The 25568-nt window shown below is 38.1% G+C and overlaps 1 protein-coding gene across 2 annotated transcripts in view; it reads right to left on the bottom strand.

Annotated features, from left to right (window-relative positions):
- Positions 1-2894: 2894 nt before the first annotated feature.
- RAB27B (RAB27B, member RAS oncogene family) overlaps positions 2895-25568 on the bottom strand; it is a 113410-nt gene continuing 90736 nt past the window's right edge. For both annotated transcript variants that reach the window (XM_012725964.1, XM_004683914.2), the window contains 5 exons: positions 14315-14486; positions 12611-12696; positions 8144-8247; positions 5576-5699; positions 2895-3800 (listed from right to left, as the gene is read on the bottom strand). In XM_012725964.1, the coding sequence (XP_012581418.1) occupies positions 3611-3800; positions 5576-5699; positions 8144-8247; positions 12611-12696; positions 14315-14467 (657 nt within the window). In that variant the 5' untranslated portion in view covers positions 14468-14486 and the 3' untranslated portion in view covers positions 2895-3610. The remainder of the gene's footprint in view (positions 3801-5575; positions 5700-8143; positions 8248-12610; positions 12697-14314; positions 14487-25568) is intronic.

Raw genomic sequence — 25568 nt, 5'->3', positions numbered from 1 at the left:
TCATTGTCCCATCACCAAATTTGTTGATTCCAGGGAACCCATCTACAGTTTAAGGAAATTTTGGCTTTTTTTAAAAAAAAATGCAGTCATATCTTTCTTTAGGTCAAGCTCTTCTCTCTATAATGTAAAGAGTTCACCCAGCTCATCCTACTAGTAGAGTTGGCAAAGAATAACTTGTACTAAAAACAACACAAAAAGACCTCTGATACATAGAACAGCCCATGTGGCTTTAAAAAACTAAAACAAAACAAGTAAGCTACTTACTTTAGAAAATGCTGGTTTTGATTTTTTTTTTTTTTTTTTTTTTGCTCATAGTATGAAATTGATAGTAAGTTGGCTGATTGATGACTTGCAAGAGTTTTAAAACCCCTTATCTGGAGACCCACATGCTCAATTCCCAGAATTTAGCATTCTCTCTGCCAATACATGACTTGTTACCCTCATGATATGAAGATAAACATTGTGGTCTCTTGTCAATATTGATATATTTTTAAAGATTTTTTTCTTACATATATATTTTACATTAAAAGGTCACCTTGTATCTAATCACAGTTAAGTGTTTCAAATAATGCCCATTCCATGAAGTGAGTTAGGAGACCAGGAAATGGTCTCCTTTGCTGGAGACACCAAAAGACCTTAGCTGAGGTGGCTTCTTTGCAAAACTTTCCTATAATGTGACAATCTAGGAAACAAACTATGTTTGGTGATCAGTTTGGTCACAGAAGTAGCTGAGGCACCATGTTGGAGCAATGTAAACATTAAACCAGTGTAAACACTCCAGAAATAGTTAAACGTTCAGAAAGGAATTTCCTGTACATTTTAAGTATTTCTCCAAATAAATATTTTTAGAGAAATAACTATTTTTCCAAAATACAACAGTGTTTACTAGAGCATTTGGGAGGTTATGAGTTACAGGGCATATCTTGGTTAAAAACCTGCTATTGTTCATTAAAGGGGAATCTGCAATTCTTTATAATGATTATAAAGTGAATTACACAGAAAAATGAATTCTGAAAAAGGAGAGAGGGAATTTCCAGTGATGGTTACATATAATTTGGGTCAAAGATCAAGCCTGCCTGGGGAAAAATGTTTTTTAGATCAAATATTTATTCATCAGTAGATTTTTTTTTCCCCTAGAGGTATCATTAGTGTCAGGAAAGCTGCAAAGAAAAAAATGTCAATGAGAAACACAGTTTTAAACTTCTTGTCTGTTTTAAACTTTATTCTTCTTGAGACCATTAGCATTATTTTTATAGGCATTTTCTGTAGTTGTGAGCATCAATCCCCTCTGCTTCATGCCACATGGTCCAATAACAATCTTCACATAGGCCCTGAATAAATGCTGGTTAGGGAACTGACAATGACAGAATCTTGGCATCAATCAATCACATAACTGGAAAATGAACAGAAACGAAAACAATATCCAATATAGAATACCTTTAGGATTCTATAAATGCCAGCATTCGCGGCTATGGAGATGCAGGGAACACCAACATGTGAATCTATAGAAACTGATGTAATGGTTATCAATGTTCACCAGATTTGGCCACAGCAATGGCCATATCATTTCTGCTTGCTTTTCTTCTAGAAGAAACATTGTTAATCTTAGCTAATCACGTTGTATCCCCATGGGTTAGGCACAGAGGTCAGGCCGAACTACAAGGAGGAAATAGCATTACAGGGAATATCAACCTCCATCCATCTCAGGTGTGGTATTTCACCAGGGACACAGGAACTGGGCACTTAACACTGGGAGCCTCACCATGGCTTAACCCCCTCCGAGCTCCAAATTGCTTTGATTCATGGTACATTTCTCAGTCTGGTCCATCCAGAACATTATATAAAGAGAATTCCTAGGATCTGTGCTCCTAAAATTAATTCAATGCCAGATGGAAAGTTGCAGGGGGATTTTTGAAGAGGTTTCAGGATTGAGGGTTTCCAATGTTTAAAAAATGATGATAAGCCCAGAGCATGGAAAAGTGAAGCTTAGTTGGCAAAATTTCATAGGAAGAACTCTCCTGTTGAAATATCATATACTCATAACAATACCAGGAAATTTAACAGACAATACCTTTGTTATTGATCAAGTTGACTAACATATTTAAATAATAGTTTATTAGAAATAGCATCTTTTAATGAGAAACTAAAATAAAAATCTAATGTGATATAAATTTAGACAGGAAGAAGAGGCCAATGCAAAACACTTTGTGATCATTTTTAGAAAGGCAACTTTCTGTAAAAAAATAAAATGACTAAATTTTTGGTGTGATAAGATAGATAGTTCCATTTCTGCCCAAATCCCAAGTATAATCCAGGCAAAATAAAAAGAATTGCTAAATAGATTGTAATACAGCATGAGATACCATCCATTTTTATATAATTCATGACATGAAAATCCAGAGTGATCATAAAATTGATCCATCATTATTCTAAAGTTGTTGATCTACACGTGACACATCTGTATTTTTACAATTGATTCAAAGGCATGGTGAGTGTGGATGGATAGGAGAAATGTGGTAATGAGCATCCAATATTTGTGTGGATGGAAAGAGCCCCAAATTAATAGTCACTCTTTGTGGGATATCACCAACGTATTTTTCTAAAAAAAATTTAAGGCTAAACAATTTTTCTTGACTGCATTTAAAGAGATATTTAGTAAAATAATCACATATTTCCTTCTGACTTTCACCTTTGCTAAGACTAAAATGAAATGTGAACCTGAACACAGAACCACGTCTATATTTTGTTAGAAATGGAAACCACTGGAGAGCCTCTTCAGCCAAACTGGTCAACTTTTAATTGTCCTGTGTGAAATTTGACCAAGTAACTCTTCTAGACGCCAGTAACAGATGTATTTATTTCAGTTGTCCAAGTGCCATATCTCATACTTTTACTTTTTTTTCCAGGCATGATTCTGGTACTTTGTCATTTACAGTGCTGTGCATACCTACCTGTCATTTACTAAGAATACAAAATGGCATGGTGACACAATTGCCTACATTTCAGCAGAAGTCTTACATTCAATCTCTCCTAACTTTCAGTAATATTTAGTCATTCAGCTTATTGGATATACACAGTAATGCCATTCTTAATGAATCATTAAGAAGTCTTTACTGTACATCCATTTTTGGCTAATGTGTTTTCCTCTCCCCGAAGCAAACCCAAAACTACAAATCAGAATCTATATAACAAGCATATCATAATCTTTTTTTAACTTTTCCTTCTATGTTCTTCCTTTAGTAGCCTATCCCACTTCCCAATGTGACACAGGAATTTTTGTTCTGATTCAAAACTCCCTGACCTTCCTTTTTGTAGATCCTTTTATCTACACATTTTCTTTTTAAGAAAAACAAATTGGGTGTCCATGATGGGTCGATCACATTAGGAAATCTTTGCTCTTGTTTTGAAGGGACCTCACAGATAACTGGAAAATTACTGGTCATTCTTTTGAACACTGTTAATTAATCTGGTTTCTTAAAGGAGAATTTTCTGGCAGAAAAAGACAGACATGTCATTATATATGGTATACTCAACAACAATCAGTGGTCCGTCGCTGTCTGGGGCAGTGTTATTTGTGTGGGGTGCTTGATGACCACCTTCTGAGGAGAGCCTAACAAGCACATTTCTTCTCAGCTGGCTTTTCCCCATCCAGCTTTCCAGAATTTCCTCCATTGACAGTGTCGGGGACTTGTGTCTTCTCTACACATTGTTCCATTCGCTTCATTATTAAGTCCAGAAGGGTTTCCACAGCTTTCTCTACATTCTGGCCAGTGGCTGCACTTGTTTCAAAATACGGAATGCTAGCATAGAAGAGGAGACAAATATTATTGACAGGAAGAAATCAGGAAAAAACACAAGATGTACAAAGGAGTCACACATAAAACTTGACTGCTGAACGATGCTCAGGATGTTGTCAGCTGTTTTTTCTCTTTGTGTAAAACCTGGGGGTCTGCTCTTTCATATTTGTGCTAAAATACTCTTTTAGTTTTATAGGGAAGGAAACTCATATAGGAGGTCATCAAGAAATTGAAGCCAAGGATTATCTTTCTGAATTTTGAGAGTAAAAAATGCCTAACTGAATAATCAATATTCTATTAAAATATTCTTTCCCTTCTAATCAATTATCTAGAAATCTGATTTACAAACTCAGCAGGAACTGAACAGAGTATTCATGTAAGCACAGTCTATTATTTGGAATCAAAAGTTCCCAGAAAAAAAAAAAAGCATATTTTTAAAGATCTTAGAGAATTCTTTAGTAAAATATTGGCAGATATTCTGAAACCTCTTCAAATTTAAAAATGACAAACTTTGGGGCCCTCCCTGGTGGCGCAGCGGGTTAAAGCACAGCACTAAGAAGCTAAAGCCACTTCCGCATGAGTCCGATCCCTGCCTGCCGCGGAGGAGATTCACATGGCACGGCAGACCTCTCCTGACCCGCCCGCTGCTCCCCTCAGCAGTGTACTTCGTCGATCTGCCTCTTCTGCTCCCCACTCTGTCCCTGGTGAATCCTCTCACTCTCTGCATCTCTGGCCTGTACTCCAATTCTGTATGAATAAATAAATCTTAAAAAAAAAAAAAAAGACAAACTTTGCTGTGGTAGCCAACTTTACAATTGCATAAGGTGTTTAAAATTTTATTTAATCTACACTTAAACTGGGATGAGAGTGACAACGCATGTTCATGCCAGATAGCATTCCTTTGAGGGTTGCAGCTACTACGAGTCAGGAGAATGTAGTGTCAAAGAACATGAACTAAGAATTTATCTGACTGCGTTGAAGTCAAGAGCTGATATTATTAGCTATGTGGCTTCTCATCAGTTACTGAACCTTTCTGTGCCCCAACCCCTCATATGTAAAACTGGGTAACTACAGCCTCTTAAGCATAGTTATGGGGGGGTTAAATGAGTTAAAGTCCAGAGCAGTTGTTTGCCCTTTTAAGTTATTCAATAATTGTTACCTGCTATTATCATTTATGAGCTTTCTTTCTTTCTTTTTTAGCATAGATTGTCTTGCTTTTTAAAAAATAATGTAATAGTTTATTTTTATATCATTTTGTGCCTTTTTCCATCTCAGCTGTAATCCCAGTGGGCTTCCCACCACCAATTCACCTGTGTGCCATCATCATGGTCCCGTGCACATCCCCCCTCCCCATTTTTTAAAAAGATGTAGTTATTTATGCATACAGAACTGGGGTACAGGCCAGAGTTGCAGAGGGTAAGAGGACCCACCAGAGACAGAGTGGGGAGCAGAACAGGCCGACTGATGAAGCACACTGCTGAGGGGAGCAGTGGGCGGGTCAGGAGAGGTCTGCTGCACCATATGGGTCACCTCTGGGGCAGGGATTGAACTCATGCTGATTGGCTTTAGCTTCTCAGTGCTGTGTTGTAACCTGCTGTGCCACCAGGGAGGCCACATTATGTGCTTTCTTAAAGATATTACACATGTTCCTTTGAAAGCTGTTTTTCACCCCCACATGGCTGAGACTCAAGGAAATCCAGACACCAACCTGGTGTCCCTGCTTTATCACTAAGTAGCAGGGCACAAGGTCAGAAGTCAGTACCAAGTAACTGACTTACCCATATTTGTCAGCCAGGTCTCGGGCTTGCCTTTCGTTGACTTCCCTCTGGTCTGGCAGGTCGGCCTTGTTGCCAACTAATACGATGTCTGGATTTTCACAATAAGCATTTGCTTGCAGTTGGCCTTGGAAAGAAAGCAGATGGAATCAGCAAGTGAGTTATAAACAAGTGATGTTCCATGATTGCTCATACTTCAGATTCCTGAGCTAACTGTTCACCTCCAGCTTGGCAAGCAGTTGTTTCATTTGCCAATTTACTTAACTCTTCTGAGCCACAGTTTCCTCATCTGTAAAGTAGAAACAATGCCTCACAAAATATAGAATGTGCAGGTTAATGATACCTTATAGGCAGCACCCTCATAAACACCTTTCCTTGCTCTTCTACCTCTGGGGAAACTCTGAGGTGGACATACTGCTTCATACTAGCTGTCTCTCAAATATAAGTGGTGATAACAACATGAGTTAAAGCATGAAATACATTCTTTCTTCCAGGAGGTTGCTGTGCTTCCACCTCCTGAAATCCAGATGCATAATATTTTTGAATCATGACAATTTTATGTATCTATCTGAATCCAATTTCATACAGAAATAACTTTGAGATAGGTAACTTATTTTTTTTCTCCTTTCCCAAAAAACACCTTTCAAAAGAAAAGGATGAAAGTGGGAAAAAGGAAGAAGAGAGAGTGAGAGGAAGGAAGGAAAAAAAGGAGGGGGGCGGAGAAGGAAGGAATATGGAAGAGAAGAAGGGGAACTGGGAAGGGAGCAAATAGCAGGGAAACTTCAGTTGTGTTTTTAAGGTTACCAGGACTCCGTTAACAGCTAGCTCAGTTATAATAAGCGCAACCTTGCTAAGGCTGGAGGAAGGAGACAAAGGATTATCCTATTGTTACAGGACATATTTACATTTGGATTTAGAAATTAAAATCTTACTAGATGTGGAAATTAATGAACTTAAATCCCCAACAGGATTCTTCTGCAAATTTTTAAAGTCATTTGCCTTAAAAAGGATGAGCAAATTATTCTCTGAAGGAATCTAATAATCTTATTATCTCTTTAGAATCTAATAACACCACCAAAATTTGGATAAAGAAATGTAATAATAAAAGAAAATAGAGACAGATCCTAGAATAAACATTCATTGGGAAACGTTATTAAGGAAATCAGAATTTGTTGATATTTTCCTTGTTGGTGACAACTGTATAGAGCTCATATTTAAAACAATTATATATACATGTATATAAACACACATTATATAATTACATATTATACATCATTATTAATATGTGTGGTAATATATAATTATATATCACATATATTTGTGTGTACAATGTAAATTTATAACTATAATTATAAATGATCCCTAGTAATAAGAAATATGTATTTTGAGCATTTGCTTTGAGCTCGTCACCCATCCATGCTCTAGGCAACTACAGTGGGACAGAGCAAGTTTGCACTTCCACAGAAATTACATTCTAGTGGTGGAAAGAGTCAAAATCACCAGGAGATGAGGAATCAAGGCAGAAGGGGTCAGAGATGCAAAGTCCCCAATGCACAAATGTAGTTTCCCTCCAGTGAACAGTACAAATGAAGAGAGAGTTAGGGAACCTGAGGAGCCTGGCTGTCACAGTGGTGTGGAAGGTAGGTAAAGGACTCTAGGTTTTAGTACAAGTGAGATTGTTACTTCCAACAGGACTTCGAACAGACAAACAAGTTGATTCCATTGAAAGGAAATCACTCTAACCACATTCAGCCCCAACAAGCCTAGAAATGACAGAGTTAGCACCAACCTCTTAGAGGGCTATTATGTTCCACTAGCATCAAAACGTGTATTTGTAATGAAAATGCAAATGAAAAATTCTTTTTAATGTTACATCAATTTTAAAAAAAAGAAAAAGTCAAATATTTCGATGATGACATATAATAATTTGAGTTTAATAAATGATTACACTGTGTTTAAACTTTATGCTTAAATTGCCATGTTTAAATTGCCATGCAGGCTGGAGATGTCTCCAGAAAAAGCCTCCTTGTATTTAAACAGATTTTTTAAGTTAAAAATTTAATTTGAGCCGACTGACATTATACTTTATATGGCTGGTTTGCTCTGCAGTATTTTCTTACTAATCCACTAGATAAAATTAACAATTAGTAAACCCATGTGCAAGGGCACATATTTTAGTTTCCAGTGTATCCTCTTGGAAAGCATGGCATTTTTTTCTCTTTGTCTTTTTCAGATTAAATTTAGTAGTTGTGCTCAGTTTTGAAAAGTCATTGAAGACTTACTGTACAAGTAGCATTAATGGCCTTCCCATGGCAATAATAAAGACCTGTAACTGAGGTGATAATGAAGTAACATAGGCTTTCTTGTAAGCCTCTCGGAGGAAGGCACATTTTCAAGCCATCTTCAGTAATCCACATAAAGCCTCTGCTTTAAAGGTGACATAGGAAACACAAAACTCATGACTTCCCAAGGTGAATCTGTGGTGCTCAATCTGGTTTCATCTTGTGAAGCAAACAACCAGAGAGCGGCTGGGTTTTAAAATTGTCAACACAATTATTTGTGGCTACTTACTCATCCAGTTTCTGACATTTAAGAAGCTCTGTTGACTGGTGAGGTCAAACATTAGTAAGAAACCCATGGCGTCTCTGAAAAATGCGGTGGTGAGGCTGCGGAACCTGCCGAGAAAGCACAGTAGACAGTCCTGAAAGTTACTTGCTGTACATAGGATGATGATGACGCGAACACGGTCTCCTTCTCAAACATGAAGTGCGATGACATCCCATGAGGACCATTCCATGGAATGGGAAAGTGGGCAGAAATTCTGCTGAGGGGTCATGGGGGGACATGTGGTTTTAGACTTTTTTTAAGCCACATCCTGGCTTCATGTCTATAGCAGTTACACACAGAATTTGTAATTCAATCACATACTTGCTCACACAGCCTCTTTCTCTTGCTAGTTTGTAGGCATCTTGTGGTCCACAGTAAAAATGTAAACCACTTTAGAATGCGCACTTTCACTCATATTTTTCAATCTTCCTTGTCTGGGTTCAGAAGAAAGCTTGGCATATGTGGTCTGAAAATGAATGCCTGTGATTACAGGCAAAAAAAAACCCCACAATTTGTTGGCAGCTGGAATTAGGAAAAACAATGTTGGTGAGAAAACTCTTTAGTAATCGCTTTTTGAGGAGGAAAGCTGAAGTTTAGCCATCTATGTCTCAGGAGGGAGGGGAATGACACTGAAGAAAGGAAAATGATTAAAGGAACAGAGAAGGTGAGAGAGAAGAAGTCGTTGAGGAGGGGAAGCAAGAACACTCATCTCATTAGTGACTTTGAATATATACACTGTCACGTGTAATATGAAGACTTTAGCTCCCCTGTTCCTACCCCCTTTCACCCCCACATCTTCTTTGAGTTGAAGATATACTTGGATCCACTTCAATGTCAGCAATCAGTGAAATCAGAGACCACATCCAAGGACCAGAGAAGGTTTGGGTTAGAAAGAGAAAGCAGCAATTTCAGCAAGGGTTTTTTGAAAGGCATATAACTTTGAAACAGAATGAATTCACTTACAGTCCTAAAAGTTCTTCTACCTTTTCTATTTTATTTGTAAATCCTTTGGTGTTCTTCGTGTTCTATCCTGCACTCTTTATCACTTTATATGGATTCACTGGAGAGTTTCACCCACGTCTTCTCTGGCTCAATTATTACCTATATGTAAAGAAACTAAAATGTATTGGTCTAGACCTTTCCTGCCCTTCACACTGTGTAGACAACTAGTCACTGATAATTTCCAATTGGAGAAAATGAGGGCACATTTAACTTTACATGTCCCAAACCAAACTGATCCTGCCTTCTGCTTTCTTCTTCGTCCAATAGCATCTCCACCCTCCAGGGAGGAGTCTCCAGCTCCTTCACCCACTGGAAATAACAGATACCTCCCGACCTTCTCACTGCTGCCCATCAGACCTGTCACACTCCAGTTTGAACACATTGTGTTTTACTTTGACAACTGCAAAAGCCTCATTGGACTTCCTGTTCCAGCTTTGTTTGGGACCCCAGATGTCTTTCCACTGATTGCAGATATCTTTTACAAAAAACATCTTAAGGATGATGCACTGCTCTCAAGATAATGACTCAATAAGCTATCAAGACTCTGCACGAATGGACCCGGATTCATCTGTCCAGCTTTAGGTCTTCGCTACCTACCAACATGCTCTATTTTAGTTCTTAGAAAGTTCACTCTCTTTTCTGGGTTTTCACACATGCTGCTCTTTCCTCTTTCTGTGGGTAACCTCACCTTCACATTTCCTTTACCACCCTACCTGTCAGCCTGTGTAACACATGTTCATGCATTGTAATGAGGGTATATTTGTGGTTGGTGCCTACATCTGGGTTCTGGGCTCCTTTTGGTCTATTAGCCTATGGCCCTTTGTTTCCTGTTACTCTCCTAAATCTATGTTGTATTTTGTTGTTATTTGTCCAGACATCCACCCTAGATGGTAAGCTCCAAGAGGAAAGAAGCAGTATTTCTAATTTGCTATCCATAATATATTCATGGCTCTGAACATCATATTTATCTACTAAGTGTCAGGTTGAGGGAAGCAATAAAGTGCATAACAAAGGATATAAAATCATTAAAGATTTAAATGACTTAAGTAGAGAACAATACTTAGGGTATCACAGGAGAGAAAAGAGATATCTTAATGACTATTTCCAAACCAGGATTTTTGGTAAGGCGTCATTATTATGATTATGAACTAGAAACAACTGACTCAAAATTTTCTTGTGGATATGTTTTTAGAAGTTGATGAAAGTTCACAGATATTATAGTGCCTTTATTGAATGGTGCTCTCTCTCTATCTCTCTCTCTTAGCAGTGATTACAAATTACCTCCTACTCAACCAGAGTAGACTGTTTTCTGCCCTCCCACAAAGGATGTGTGCATGTTTCATTTGAGAATACGATTGTGTCTTAGCCCTGTCTCATTGCCTACAACACATGACAGTTCCTTAAAAGCTTGCTTGTTGTATGGCTGTCAACGTGTGATGGACTAGTCTCAGACCCTGAACATTCTACCAAGACCCACGTCCACTGCAGTCTTCCCAGGGTTTACTCAGGGACGATAATCCACCTTCGGTTTCACCCACCCACCACCTGCTGTCCGATGAGTCAGTCGGGTGGGGAAAACAAGAACCACAGTGAAAAGAAAAAGACTTCAGGGTCATGTTATCGTTCTTTCTCTCTCTCTGAAAAATGAGACAGAACACTGCATCCTTTAGATTTACACAAGGGTGTGACTTTTTTCCCTCCTTACCACAGTGCCATCTCTCTCCATAACCTTATCTTACATGGGTCAGACTGTTAGGGTGAGATGTGAGGCACTGTTTAGCTTGTTGCCTAGCCGCACCTTTCCTTTGCAGCATGTAAAATTCCCAAGGGATGAATAACCTCAGTGTCACTAGGACTATCCTGGTCTTCCCCGTTTCCCTCTGAGAGCAGCTATCTTAAGGTGACAGATGAGAGAAGCCTGCCATCCTGCTAGGCTGACATATCATGTGTGAGGACATATGGGAATCACATTTTCACATATTACTTTAAAAATGAATTAAATTGGTCTATAAAACATACATCTTTGTGACAACAAAACTGACATCTGAACAGAGATTCTTGTGAGGAATGACTTCAGAGGAACCAGCAGTGTTGAGGGGTGTGTGTAAATGGAATTCACAGTCAAAAAGAGCTAACAGAGGGCCCGGCACCTCTCCTGGCGTTTACACTCACTGAAAGCGAGAACATTTTGGATGCATTTCAAAAACTGAAGTGTTTACAAGCATAAACATGCTTCTAAGATGCACTACAGAATTTGGAGGTATGTGCCTTCTAAATATCTTCTCTGCCAACACATTGCCAATTTTTATTTAATCTAATATGGAAAACTAGCTTGGGGTCTCTAGGACTTGAAGACATTGGGTCACAAAGAAATTTTTTTCATCAGACAAGGGTAGCAGCATGAGCTTTAAGCCACCCATACCTCTGCTTCCTGAGACTCTCTTATCTTGGACATTGTATCACAGAAGTATCACAGACTATTCTGAAAAACCAGGCAAGATCTGTGCTTTTACAAAGCTGATAATTTTGTGGGGGTGGTGAGGCTGTGGGAATCAATGAACAGCAACTGGAGAAAAAAGAAAAAGGCCAAGGTCATATCTAATAATGCAAAGACTGAAGGGATGGTGGAAGAGGTGTGACAGTGTTCAGAAGACAGAGGGAGTTTCACTGGTGGTGTTCAGCAAAGCCACACAGAGGAGCTGAAATAGGCGTCAGATGTGGTTAAAAGGAGAGGGTCAGGGAAGGAGGGAAGAGAGTAGACATTCTGATTGACGGGTGATGTCGGGACCAAAATCTTAGAGAAAAAAGACAGGGATAGAGATGCTGCATGGGTGAACAGAAAGAGATAAAGGAGTCAACAGCCTTTCTAGTTCACTTATAACACTGTTCATTTCCCACCTTGATTCGATTATATCCTGGAGATTTTTTCCTTGTTAGAAAGTACAAAGATTATGCATGATGAGGAACTTCACAGAGAATTTTGAGAGTCTGATTTTTGAAATAGGCACTGACTGTATCATGCTAGTGAAGGTAAATTCACTATAACAAACTTATTTTAATTTCTCAATACCAATGTCTATGTGGACACCAGGAGAAGAGTTGCACATAGCTTGATTTTCAGGTTCACATACACCATTCCCTTTAAAGTCAGTATTTCTTGTTTTTATTATTGCTTTCCTTAGAATGTTTTTAGTAACCAATTTATTGTCAGTGATTTCTTACATCATATCCTTCCATCTTATGTAACAGTAAGTAAATCTAAATGAGAAATGCATTTCTTAATACCAATACCTAGAGGATTTTAATTTTTATTCATATTTAGTTGAGACAACAATGGTTTTCAAAACTTGTATGATTTACATGAATTGGCTCCCCTAAAATGAGTTTTCCTAAACTATTTATAATTAGAAACAAAGTCGCTGCTCTTACCGCTCTTGTCCTGCGGTGTCCCAAAGCTGAAGATGTACTTTAAATGCTTTCCCTGAAGTTCCATTGGGTCCCTGTGTGTTATAAACCTGCAATAAAAAAATTTTCATCAGCAGATACTGCTTTGGATTTTGTCAACGTTCAGATTCTCTGGGTTTACTCAGCATGTTTTTTTCTCAATTACTATAATCAAAGTTCATAGTGCAGAATAAATATTTGCTCTGTTTTTTTCCAGAAGTATCACATATACTCTCACTTTTAAATGTCAAGTACGAGTATGATTTTTCAACACAATTTAGGCATACTGCAAACTTAAATTAGACACCTTCTGTCATTTCCTCATGGAGGCAGCAAACATTAGATTTAGGACCCAAGTTCTAAGTTCAAAGAACTCTTCACTTCATCTCTAAGTCTTGCCTTCTTGTCTGTAAATTGTGACCCATAATCTCATCCAAACTTATGGAGTTACTACAAACCTAAAAGAAATACCAACTGTGACTGTGGGTTTTTTTTTTAATCAGTAAAAAGCTTTATAAATATCTAAAAATTGTCCAAAACGACTTGATCTTTCAAAGTGACTTAGCCATGACACATGCATAGAATTTCTCAACAAGTTTATACCAGATATTTCAAGTCTTCCTCTACTGACATTATTTAAAAGGCTCATCTGAAAATATGTTTACATTTTAAAACTAGGCCCGTTGACTTGCTTACGCAAAGATTAACAATTTTAATATTTCATCAGTTCCCCAAAATATGGCTGAGTAAAAATGTGTTAGAAAGTAAACTTTGCAAAGTTCTGTACCTACAGCGGTAGCAGCACAGGAGAAAACAGGACTCTCGGGGAGGGGCAGGAAGCAAGTTCCGAAACCAAAATTCTACTGACTTTCAGAGAAGGTACAGGAAGTGGTAAGGACCCATGATTCCACTGCTCAGCCGCCATTCCATTGCCCCCTCAGTGCTCAAGAAAGAAGTACATGTGTGACATCAACTGGAAGCCGCAGCATCTTGGCAATCAAGCGCACCTTGGGTGGCAGTAAATCTGGTGAAGCTTATGTGCCTATGCTACATGTCCCACATGTCACAATATCCTTATTCCTGTCATTAGCGTCTAGCATAGGAGAAGGAAGTGGCTGTGATTCTCACTTAAACTCCCTTATCTTGGAAAATAGCATGGATTTGTCTCACATTCTGTTCACAATGAGCCAGTGATTGATGGCTGGGTCTCCACATAAATACAAATGCAGAAAGAACTCACAAAGCTCATGCTCATGCTAGTTGCCAATCATCCTTTTAACCTCTTTCTTAAGAGTAGGGAAATGAATCCTGGTTCTTACTGAGGAACTTAACTCAGCTCAAGAGTTAATGTTTTCAGAGCCTGCATAAATCAAGTTTGGAAAGATTCTTTAAGAATTCATAGAAAACACACTTAAAATCCCATAAATTATTTATTTCAGTTGCTCTGTATACTTTTGGAGACAAGTGATAGTGCCACTCAATATTTTTCTAAACAAAATGTTATTTATAATTTTGAGAAAGTAGGAAACAATCGTCTAAAGTCAATTAAAGTGACAGGTTATGAAGTTAATGTGAGAAAAGACAGACACCTTGCAATGTACTAAACATAGCTTCTTGGGCCTCAGTTGATGGGGGCCTTTGGGAGCAGAGGGTATCAGCAATAGGGTGACAGGATAATTAAAAACTCACCACACGTTTTTCCCGAAAGTCTATTCCTACTGTTGTGATGAATTTGGGGTTGAATTTATTGTCTGTGTAACGATAAAGAAATGTCGTCTTTCCCACCCCGGAATCTCCAAGGGCCAGGAGTTTGATTAGATAATCATAGTCCCCATCGGTCATAGTGATGGTCTTGGTGGGCCTGGGGAGGACAGAAAAAAGAGCATGTTATGATTTAATTTGGTTTTCTTTTTTCTTTTTTTTTTCCCAAAAACACAACTTGGATTTCGTTTCCAAGGTTAAAATGTTTGAAAACTTGTATTCAAATGCTGAATTAACTTATTCAAAACAGCTTTCTCCTATTGACTTTTTTCAGTGATTTATGAACTGGGAAGCATCTCTCGAACACAGAGAAAGGATCTCTGAGGAGCAGAGCAAAGCTTGCTTATGTCCTGTCTGTTACATATGGAACAAAAAAGTAAATGATGCTCTTACTAGCCAATTCCACAGCAACATTAGAACTTAAAGCGTCTTTGTTTTTTTTTTTTTTCTTTTTTACTTTAAAGCCAATGCCCTTTGAAATTGACTATGATGCCATGAAGAGGAAAGAATCACACCTGTAAACATATCCCAGAGGCCCGTATGTTAGAGAGAGACTGACATTATATTTGGGGCCATCAGAGAAAATCAGATCGGAAAATAGTTTACATCTGAAACACTGATTTGAAATCATTTCAGAAGTGATGTCTAAAAACCTTTTTGAAATACTTAAGCCTCTGTTCTCCAATGGTAAATCTGATGCAACTGGCAAATCTGTTAAATATGTTCCAGCCTTAAAAAGAGGGAAGAGCGGCCCTCCCTGGTGGCGCAGCGGGTTAAAGCACAGCTCTGAGAATCTAAAGCCACTTCCGAATGAGTTCGATTCCCGTCTGCCCCGGAGGTGACCACATGGCGTGGCAGACCTCTCCTGACCCCCCCGCTGCTCCCCTCAGCAGTGTGCTTCATCGATCTGCCTGTCTGCACCCCACTCTGTCTCTGGTGAAGCCTCTCGCTGCCCCTGAGCCTCTGGCCTGTACCCCAGTTCTGTTTGCACAAATAAATAAAAATAAATCTTTAAAAAAAAAAAAAAGGGAAGAGCATCAAGAAGCATCATTATGGTAATTTCACTATTGCTTCCCAGAGGAATAATCACTTGCCACTACAGCGCCATAACCACTCCTGCCTCAGTCTTATCTCACTGGTCATTACAGTAACTATGGATGATCCGGGGGAACAACACCAGGCGTAGCTGCAGGTAAAGCTGCAATTACATCACATGAATGTGGATGCCACCATCACCTACTAAAGTCTTGGCAAAGTTTCCAGCGGGGTGTTTTTCAAAACTATCTGTCATTTGGTGTAGCTTTCTGATTCATGGGTTGGTCATATCCTTTTTATTTTTATTTATTTATTTATTTTACATCATTCTTCATTTTGTGCATTTTTCCATCTCAGTAGCAATCCCCGTGGACTTTCCACCACCAATTCACCCATGTGCCTCTCCATAGTCCTGTTCATATCCTTTTATAAAAGAAGGCCTATGAAGATTTCCAGAGAATACAAGTTTTTCTCTCCATTCTATGGAAAGGGGAAATATTCAGGGATCACTGTTCTATTTAGGGGTTCTGAGGTGTTTCAAATTAAATTTCAACAATATTTTATTATATGGATAATTCTAAAAATTGCTAGAGAAGTCCAATCATTGCCTGCATATATGTATTAAAGTAAACAAAACTTTATTTTTTTAAAAGATTCATTTATTTATGCATATAGAACTGGGGAATAGGCCAGAGGTGCAGGGGGTGAGGTAATTCACCAGAGACGCAGTGGGGAACACAATAGGCAGATGTGCTGAAATACACACTGAGGTAAGCAGCGGGCAGGTCAGCAGAAGTCTGCCTCGCCATGGGGGTCACCTTATGCCGCAGTAGCTGCAGATAGCTTCATAGTGCTGTGCTTTAACCTGTTGTGACACCAGGGAGGACCAACAAAACTTTATTTTTAACTATCACTGTAGTTAGTGGCCCGAAATAAAAGGTTTCAAGTCTTAGAGTAAATAACGATGAAGATGACAATTAGATATGTAACAAATCAGTATCATATCATTTGGAAGATACGTAATTTTTTACATTAAATTTTTCTAAAATTTGAATCATACTGCTGCTAAATATATGATGGCTGCATATTTCTTCAATTAATAAATGTTTTTGGAGGCAAGGTGGTTTAAGTAACCAATACATAATTTTTGCAAAAGCTTCCCTCCATGAGTCAGACTCTCAGGCAGGAGGTCTGTTGACCATGAATGCTTTCTTTCTCTTTTAAGTATCTGAACCAAGTAGGAGGACTGCCTAGGAAAAGATGCATTTCAGTCATCAACAACTTCCTTAATAGAAAGATAGATGCCTCAGCTATTAACCTGAAGTTTTTCTTGAAAAATGTCTGCATTGATTGACTGTCCACCAGTCACTAGTTCTGAGTTTCAATGGTGCTAAATATTTTCCCAGGACTACTCCTAGTCTTTGAGCCACACAAGTTGCTTGAAGAGAGTGTGCCAAAGGAGTCTGAATTCCTCCCACTTTAAAGGACCATCAGCATTATTCTACCTCCTCTCTTCTCCCAACCCCCAAAGTTGCAAATGTGAAACTCTTCTGAAGGATGATAAAGTCTGTCATGGCACTAGCTGTATTGAATGACACCATTAACTCTCCTCGGAAAAAAGATGAAATCGATTCTGTTATTTTAACTGACCATTGTCTTCCCCGGGCACACCTTTGATGATCAGAAGGCAGAAACTGAAGCTACTTGGTAGGAGATTTTGTAGAGAAAGTAAACCTTTCACAAGGTTTCATTTAACCTAACACAAGGAGGAATTAGGTATGAGCAGAACTGCAAGACCGCTGAGAGGGAGCTTACATCACACGTGTAGAATGAGGAGATCAGTTCTTGCCAATGACATGACCTACCATGTATTCCTGACCTGCAGCCAACTTGTTCTCTGTCATTTGTACAAAAATCTGCCTGGGGCAGTACTGGGGTGGCTTCCCAATTAGGCGCTAGTCCAGCTGAAAGATTCTGGTTAACATGGAAGCAGTCACTGGCCCACACTTTCTCTTGCCTACAAGTGAAGGGTGGAGGACACTGATTTTAACACAAATTCCATTCTTAATGAAGGCACATAACTGTGGACAACCTGTACTTCATGTCTTGAGCAGACTGAGGAAGCTGACATATTGAACTAGGCATGAGATAATTTGCTTGAAGTTTCTTTTGAAAATGACATTTAGCTCTCAGCTCTACCTCTATTTGCCTATTCTTCATTGCCTTTGGTATTTCATTTCTCTTTCATTGCTATGTGATTCCTCAGTCCTAAACTGATAGAACCTCAATATTCTTAAAGCTTTAATGAAAGAATTGCACTATCTTTGGCACTAGAAATAAACACCTCAAAGAAAAATAAAAGCCTCGACAAGATTTCCATTTCCAAGAACTAGGCTAAAACATTAACTGGAAAGGACAAAAAAAAGAAAAAGAAAAAAAAAACCTGACAAATTTAGCAGTATTGTTTATCTTTTCTCAGTGATTAATAATCTTGTCAGTTCTTGGGTTCTATGAATCTAAAAGGGAAGAAAACCCAGAAGGTCGCTGTATCTCAGGAAACACACTGACATTCCACCATTATCACTGTATCACCAACTCTACCACAAGAACCAGGAGATCTTTTAGATACAGAATCTAAACTCTCAGCCCCTCTATGGGCTGGACAGAGTGAGAGAAAGCACACAAGTGTAGTAACGCCCCAAGACCTTTCTTAATGAAGAGTCTTAAAGGGAAAAGGAAATCTAAGCAATCATGTGATGGACCTCTTAGTTTACAGATAAAAAGTCTAGCGCAAAATAAAGTGACCTAACTTGTGACAGAATAAAATCTAATACCATTGTTTGTTACTATTGGAAACAAAAAGGGATATGTTGAACGTAGAAATATTTTCATTCTATGTGGAAAGGAAATTCTCTCCGCTATCGCTATCGACAGAAACATGATTTTCACTTCAGGACATTTAAAATGTGGCCACCCATAGTTTCTCTCTCTCTCCACCCCTATGCTCCATTCTTGGCCAACTTAAATCCCATTCGCTTAGGAAGTATGACCATTGTCCAGTGCTGGAGGCACAGAGCCCAGCACAGAGGGTGTCCAACACTGATGTGTTGCATCTATAAGTATGTAGAAGTGCATTTAAGCTTCTCAAAACCATGCAAATGTCACCAACAATGAAATTCAACTTTGAGCATCTGGTGGAAGAAGGTTCATTCCAAGTTCGAGATATCTATTTTCTTCCCATCCCCACCTATGTGGTGCAAAGCTAGATTAAATGATCACTATGCTACCTTTCAAGCCTGGCTTCCTAAGCTCATTTTTCTACTTTTAGTTGCACAAGAGAACAGAGCCCTTAAAATAGACTACTTTATCTTTAAAGGAGCAGTTTTTAATAACCTGGGGAAAGAGAAAGTACATTGGGACTATAATTTTGAAAATGAGCTTTGCGCTGACGGCGAGCATGTGACCTGCCAGTTGAGTAGGTCAGGGTTTAGAGAACTGAGGTCTCCTTGAAAGCATCTGTTCACCTTAACCCGCGGCCCTTCTTGTTTTGCATGAGCCAAGGAAATATTCTTTTGTTCTTTAATGGGGAGTTCAGCATAAGCTATAAATTTGTAGGAATGGCAACTCCACAGATGGAATTGTCTATGCAAACTTCCAGTGTCCTTTGCTTATCCTCCAAGTAACAAAGGATGCCAGAAGTGATGACCTTGTGCTTTGTCCTATTCAATTAATAAAAACCAACTAAATATTCTTAACTCACTTTGGAAAGCTTAAGATAAGAGACAAAGTATTAGTGATATTACTTTGCACTCAGTGTAGATGGTTTCAGTGAAATAAAGCTGTCAAGCATGAAATGGACAGATGTTTAATATTTCCTCAATCATCTTTCTTTGACTGGTTTGTGCTGGGTTTCAGTTGGTGCATTTTGAGTTCTGGGACTCTGACAGCAAGCACTTCATTGTTGGAAGGACAGCCTGAGGGTGCTTCTCACACACTGACCTTGAAATACTGCTTCCCATAACCTCATCTGTGCCCTGGAGGATAGAGTTAAATTACAGATGACTGCACTACTCTAGGGACCTGGAAACTGCATCAATAGAACAAAAGACATTTCTGGGAGGAGGGGAGGAAGAGCAAATTTTTAAAAAAATAAATTTTCTTTTGTGTATTCTATAGCATTTTGGTCTATTAGGAAAGTTTATCTGCTGTTTAATTTTTTTGCAACATAAAGTTTTGCATTTTATTTATTTATTTATTTATTTTTTTGTAGAGATAACATTTACTTACAACATTGTACATGCTTTCTAGGTAAGGTAAATACACTGAAAGTCTCCCACCACAGTCAACTGTGCTCCCTTCCTACTTCATTCTTCCTTACTCCTTCTCCATTTGGTAGCCTCAATTTTACAGTTAGATTTCTAGAGGTTGTTATTATTTTGCTTTCGACTGACTCTTGTTTTATTTCTCTATATCCACATATATGTGATATCACCCAATATTTGTCTTTCTATTTTGCTTAGCATAATCTCCTTTAGCCCTACCCATGCGGTCTGAAAAAGCAAGAGTTTATCTTTTTGATAGCTGAGTAGTATTTCATTGCCTGTGTGTTTATGTGTGTGTGTGTGTCCCTACATCTCTCTAATTCATTCATCTACCTTTGGGCACTTCAACTGTTTCCACAGCCTGGCCTTTATAATAAATATCACTCAATTCTTCACAAAGTCTATTTCTACATATTTGTGGAAGACTTTAAGATACCAATGGAAGTACCAATCTTATTATCTCAAAAGTTTATTTTAATTTTTATTAAGTCCATAGTGTGATAATCTTTCTGTTTTCTATATCATTAATTTCCCCCTTAGAACCTTTATTCTTCCTCTACTCTTTATATTCTGAATTTAATCCTATCCACAATTCCCTTGTCCATGAGTTCTTACATTTCTCCAATTTTACTCCAGCTTCTCTATGCCCATAATGTACTAGTTCTGTGGGGTCAAGTTCTAGAAGACTTTGGAATATTAGACTTGAAGTTGCTAAAACCCAAATTTACTTGAGGAGCACTTTACCGAGAACCCTGAAACTTGCCATGAATTTTCATAATCGGACACTTGGGTTAGTGATAGATTTGTTCTGTGATGTTTTTATATTAATTGAAAGAACTTTTAAATCATTTTGTTTACTAGTATTGACCCATTCAGATTGATGTTTTTCCATGTGTTTCCCTACTATTGGATCATTATAACTCAGCAGGAACCAGCCAAGCACAAAACTATCTTGTCCCCAATTCAGCAACAATATTGACAGTTATGTTAACTGGAATTTTCCTGAGGTGGACACGAGAACAGACTAACATTGCCTCTAGAGCTCACATGTGTCCCTGGACTGAAACAAGAGCCCTGATAAGTGTGTGCTTAGACATTACTTAGCAGATGCGCCCCAAATCTCAGAGCTGTTGAAACCATGTAGGTTTTTGCTTCTGATAAGTAATTGGTCAATCGAACAATGCAGTGCTTTGCAAAGTTGCTGTTTTGATTCCAAGAAAACTCTGAGGACTTGTGTTTGTAGGTCAAAGTAGATGAGGAATATTCCTAAATGCTGATGAAATAAAACATCTCTCTAAAAGGAGGGAACTTCACAGCCCTCCTGGAAGCTGAAATGTCCCCAGCTGTGTCTAGAACCACGCTGTGGGCGCAGGCCTACTGAAGTCCACACACAAGTGTTGGCTCTCTTTGTTCTCATGAAACTGGGTGTGCAACTCCTCTGCGTGCAAGACCTCTTTCTTTAGTTTCTCTGAATCATCGGCCAGGTGTGTGCACAACTCTGTGTGGGGAAGACACAACCTGTCCTGTTGATCACCTGCAGCGTGGATGTCAGAGGTGGTGACAGAGGTGGGCTTCTCCCTGGATTTTAGTTTATCTCCAGAGATTTCTATTTGACTGTGTTCTCTCAGCCCCTACCCCTTTTATTGATCTTTCTTTCCCAGTTCTGAATCTTCAGTTACAATACAAGACAGGAAAGCAACAGGCTTACATTGATGGCCCAGCCAGCTCCCACAGCTGCATGCAACCTGACCTGATGAAGACATCTCTCATTTTATGTTTGCCTGGTGGTGTTTCTGTTTGTTTATAAAGCTCTCATGGATGCAACACGTTAGAATGCTGAGACTCCAACTTCAGGTATTTGATTTTTTTTCCTTTCAATTCAGAAAATTGAATAAATATGCATTGTTATAGTAAAGATTGTTAACATTTAAAGGAATGGTATTTCATTTCATATCTGATCTCCTGCATAGCTTACATTAAACTCATAAATTCCAGTTTTGAAAAAGAGCCACCCAATTGCTATGCAAAAGATTGCTTAGATATTCTATTAACCACCGAAGAATCTCTTTCAGAAACCTAGCCCATAGCTGAAGTGTTCGTATATAAACTACTTTAGTATAATACTACCTTAGTAGTATTTCTTTACTGGCTACAACCTGATTGAAAACTTTTCCAATTCACTTATTCAACTATAAGGCAGGATTATGCCATTCTCTGAAAAATTTCCAAAAGACACCAAGTTGATGTTCAAATGTCTTTGAATCAATGTGCAAGGCACCTAAGAACTTCTATTTCTGATGTAACATTAGCCTTCAGTTCATGGTGATGAGTTAGGGAAAAGATGCTGCTTGCCCAATTTATAATGGATTAAACCAATGAAAGAACAATTCTTTTATGTCCTGTAATAAGAATATCTTTAGATAATGCTCTAAAGTTAAGACTTCATGACATACAGAAATGGTAAAAAGTATAGAAATATTTTTCTACAATATTAAAGTGTAGAATTTTATGATTTATTCTTATAGGTCAAAATTGCACTGTTAATTCTGATAGAATGTAATAACAAACACAATTTCATATGAATAAGGCAATTTTTACTGAAAGGAGTAACTATGAAGAGGAAAATACCATACCCCCCCCACACACAAACCAAGGGCAATTGCAGTAAAAATAACAAAAATATCAAATTATTGGAGAGCGACATTTGAGATAACTCAAGTGATAATACAATAATAATAGCTAACAACAGCAATACTGTTCTATCATGCATCAAGCACTGCTCGAAGCACCAAGTTTGAAGGATTAACACACTTAATCTTTAAAACCAAATTACAGATTAGTCACTATCAAAATCTAGCCTCCTTTGCCTTAGTTTCACTGGCTAGATGTTAATTAATAGTTGTCTACAATGAAGCCATGCATTACTGTCACATGTATTCAAACAATAAAACCTTCCTGAAAGATAATGAAAATGGCTACAGAATTTACTCTAATTCTCACAAGTAAAATGTTAATTATGTGACAGAGTCAGGTGAGTCACTTTATTGAAAAATAATAGATGCTCACAAATCAGAACTGAATGATTGAAAATCACTACGAGGTAACAGCACACTGGTTATAAGGACTCTTTCAAATAATACTGTATTCGAGTAAAACATGAATCCAACATATAACTCAGTGGGCCCCAGTCCTGGCTGGTCCTCCATGTTTCTGGGAGATACAAACAAACTCTGGGGCTTCACTAGAAAGACTGAACCAGAATCTCTGCTAGCAGGCTCTGGAACTTGGAGTTTTAATTGTTTCATTAAGGTACAACAGTGAATAAAATGTTTTCCTAAGTTTTCAGATATTGACCTAATAATTTGTAAATTGGGTTCATTTTCTAGCTGGCTGCTCCTTAGGGTATGTTTTGCTAAGCTTCCACTGCTTTGCCTGAGAAAGGGCATACTAATCAGAATATCCGCAGATTCTGTTCCTCTGAGATGTAAGGAAGTCAAATTAGATAGCATCTTTGGGTTTTATAGGCGGATATCTTTAAAAGATGAGTGTCATAATACTACAACGTTCTCACGTAAATATGACTTTGGTCAAGCTGATATTGAACAGGAAGAATTTCATGAGCTTAATGCTGGAAAAGAGATTATTTGGTAGATAGTTATCTACCAAAATGGAGCTCATCCAAAGCAAGAGTTTATTTGTCTCACAAGGGTCCTCTCTACATTATGTAGATGCTTAGTTAATTGAAATTTTGAAATTGGAATTTTATTGCTGCAATATGTGTGATATGAGGCTGAAAGAAAATAAGGTTATTGCACATAGTTCTAAACCCTTACTTGGCTGGGGAGGAAATAATTAACTGGTAAGTCTCTTTATCTGATAAATTATTTGAAATAAGGCCCTTACCAGAAAATCAAGGGCTTTCATCTGACACGTTTGTATGAAAGAAAAAATCGCAAAACAGATGCATAAGTAGAAACAGAAACAATCAGGATGGCTTCATGGAGGAGGTGAGATGAGTAAGAGTTTGATAAGGAAAAGAAAGACAGGGGTTGGGATAAGGTGGGTATTCAATGGTCTCACTGTCTATAGAAAATAAAAGGTGTATGGAAGAAGAAGATGCATTCCAGGGTGTAGATTGTGCAGTTGAATCTGCAGAATTAAGTATTAATTGTGTGATAATAATAAGAGGCAGCTTTTGGTGCCCAAAGCCCTGTGTTGAATGTGAGCATTTGCCAACCATCTTGCCATTGGTAAATTACTTACCCCTTTACTCTTGGGCTGTTTATCTGAAGGTGTAATTATGGACTACAAAATACCCAGTTCCATGCATTCAGTCACCATGAATTCTCCTCAGCTCTTGCCAGGAAATAGGGGACCACAAAACAATTTTTGACCAATGACACAAAATAATAAATCAATCAACATAAGTTATTCTGTAACCTAAAATGAAGTCACCAAATTCCTCAGGACAAAGGAGATATAGAAATACCTAGGAAAAGGCTTGGAGAAAGTTTCAAAAGCTGGTTTTACTTCTCTTAACAAATCATTACACTATTTGGCCACTTTATCCCCTGCTGGAGCTCTGATTAAAAATACATGTCAACAAGGAGAAATCATAGCTTTAATGAATCTATTGTTACTTCTCCTCACTCACTTAATCTATTGACCCTGTCTTAGCATTTCTCAATATAAAACATTTATAATTTTGTCTTTGACAGATTTTACTCTCAGCTGTTAACTGGTAAGAAAAGAAAAGCCCTAATTAGCACAAAACATGCACAGTGCTACCACCTTTCCCTATAGTTTGGTGCATTTTAAAGTCTAATCCGAGCAGAAGTCAGCCACTGGTGCCCTGGCAAAGCCTGTTAAGGTTCTGAGCACAGAGAGTTCCAGCAAGGCTCTGTGGTTCTCCATCCCAGAATACTCTTAACTTTGGAGGTGGTGATTTTTTTTTTTTGAAGTTGTAACCATTTCTGGCTGAGAAAAATTTGTAAAATAGAAGTTAGTCAGAAGTTAGTGGTTTGTTGAAAACATATTTATAAAATGTTGCCACTCAAACCTTTATATTATACTTTTGTCCAGTTTCTCCTGAACTGAGAAAGAGAGTTTCTCAGTATATGTGAAAATATACTCTGTGAGCTGCTTCTCATTGAAAAAGAGTCATGACTTCAGCAAAGAAATAAATTTTTATAAACTAAGACTTCTTATCATTATTATTAAATTAGCATTGTCTTATATTATCTAGAATTGTTGTAAAAGGGGAAGAACACCTCTAGCATGCTAAAAGAAAGGTCTGGTTATCTTGTTCTCATCTTTGCAAAAATCACCTCCTTAAAGTCTGCTCCTGGTCATGGACAAACATGATTATATTTTCCACTAAAGAGTCATATTTTACTTTCTGATATTTTTAAGTCAAAATATTGAAGGTTAATATTAACAGTGGGGGGGGGAACCACAATAAGCTACCTGTCATAAAGAATACATTTGCTAATTTTTTAGAGGTTTACTTACTTATGCATTAAAAAATTGGGGTACAGGCCAGGGGTGTAAGGCATGAGAGGATTCACCAGAGACAGAGTGGAGAGCAGAACAGGCAGACTGATGAAGTACACTGCTGAGGGGAGCAGTGGGTGGGTCAGGAGGGGTCTGTTGAGCCAATGTGGGTCACCTCCTGGGCTGGGGATCGAACTCATGCAGAAGTTGCCAATTTACTTAAGATCTGTGTCTGAAAGAAAATCTCAAGACTCAATCTATTTCCCCAGTATTCAAAAATGTTCTTCCAGTGTCACTTTCATTAACTTTTCAAAAAGAAAACTGAAATATCT

This window comes from Condylura cristata, unplaced genomic scaffold (assembly GCF_000260355.1).
Source record: "Condylura cristata isolate star-nosed mole 26May11 unplaced genomic scaffold, ConCri1.0 scaffold00016, whole genome shotgun sequence".
NCBI lineage: Eukaryota > Metazoa > Chordata > Mammalia > Eulipotyphla > Talpidae > Condylura > Condylura cristata.
The sequence above is the reverse complement of the archived record's forward strand: the minus strand, read 5'-3'. Positions and strand labels throughout refer to the sequence as shown.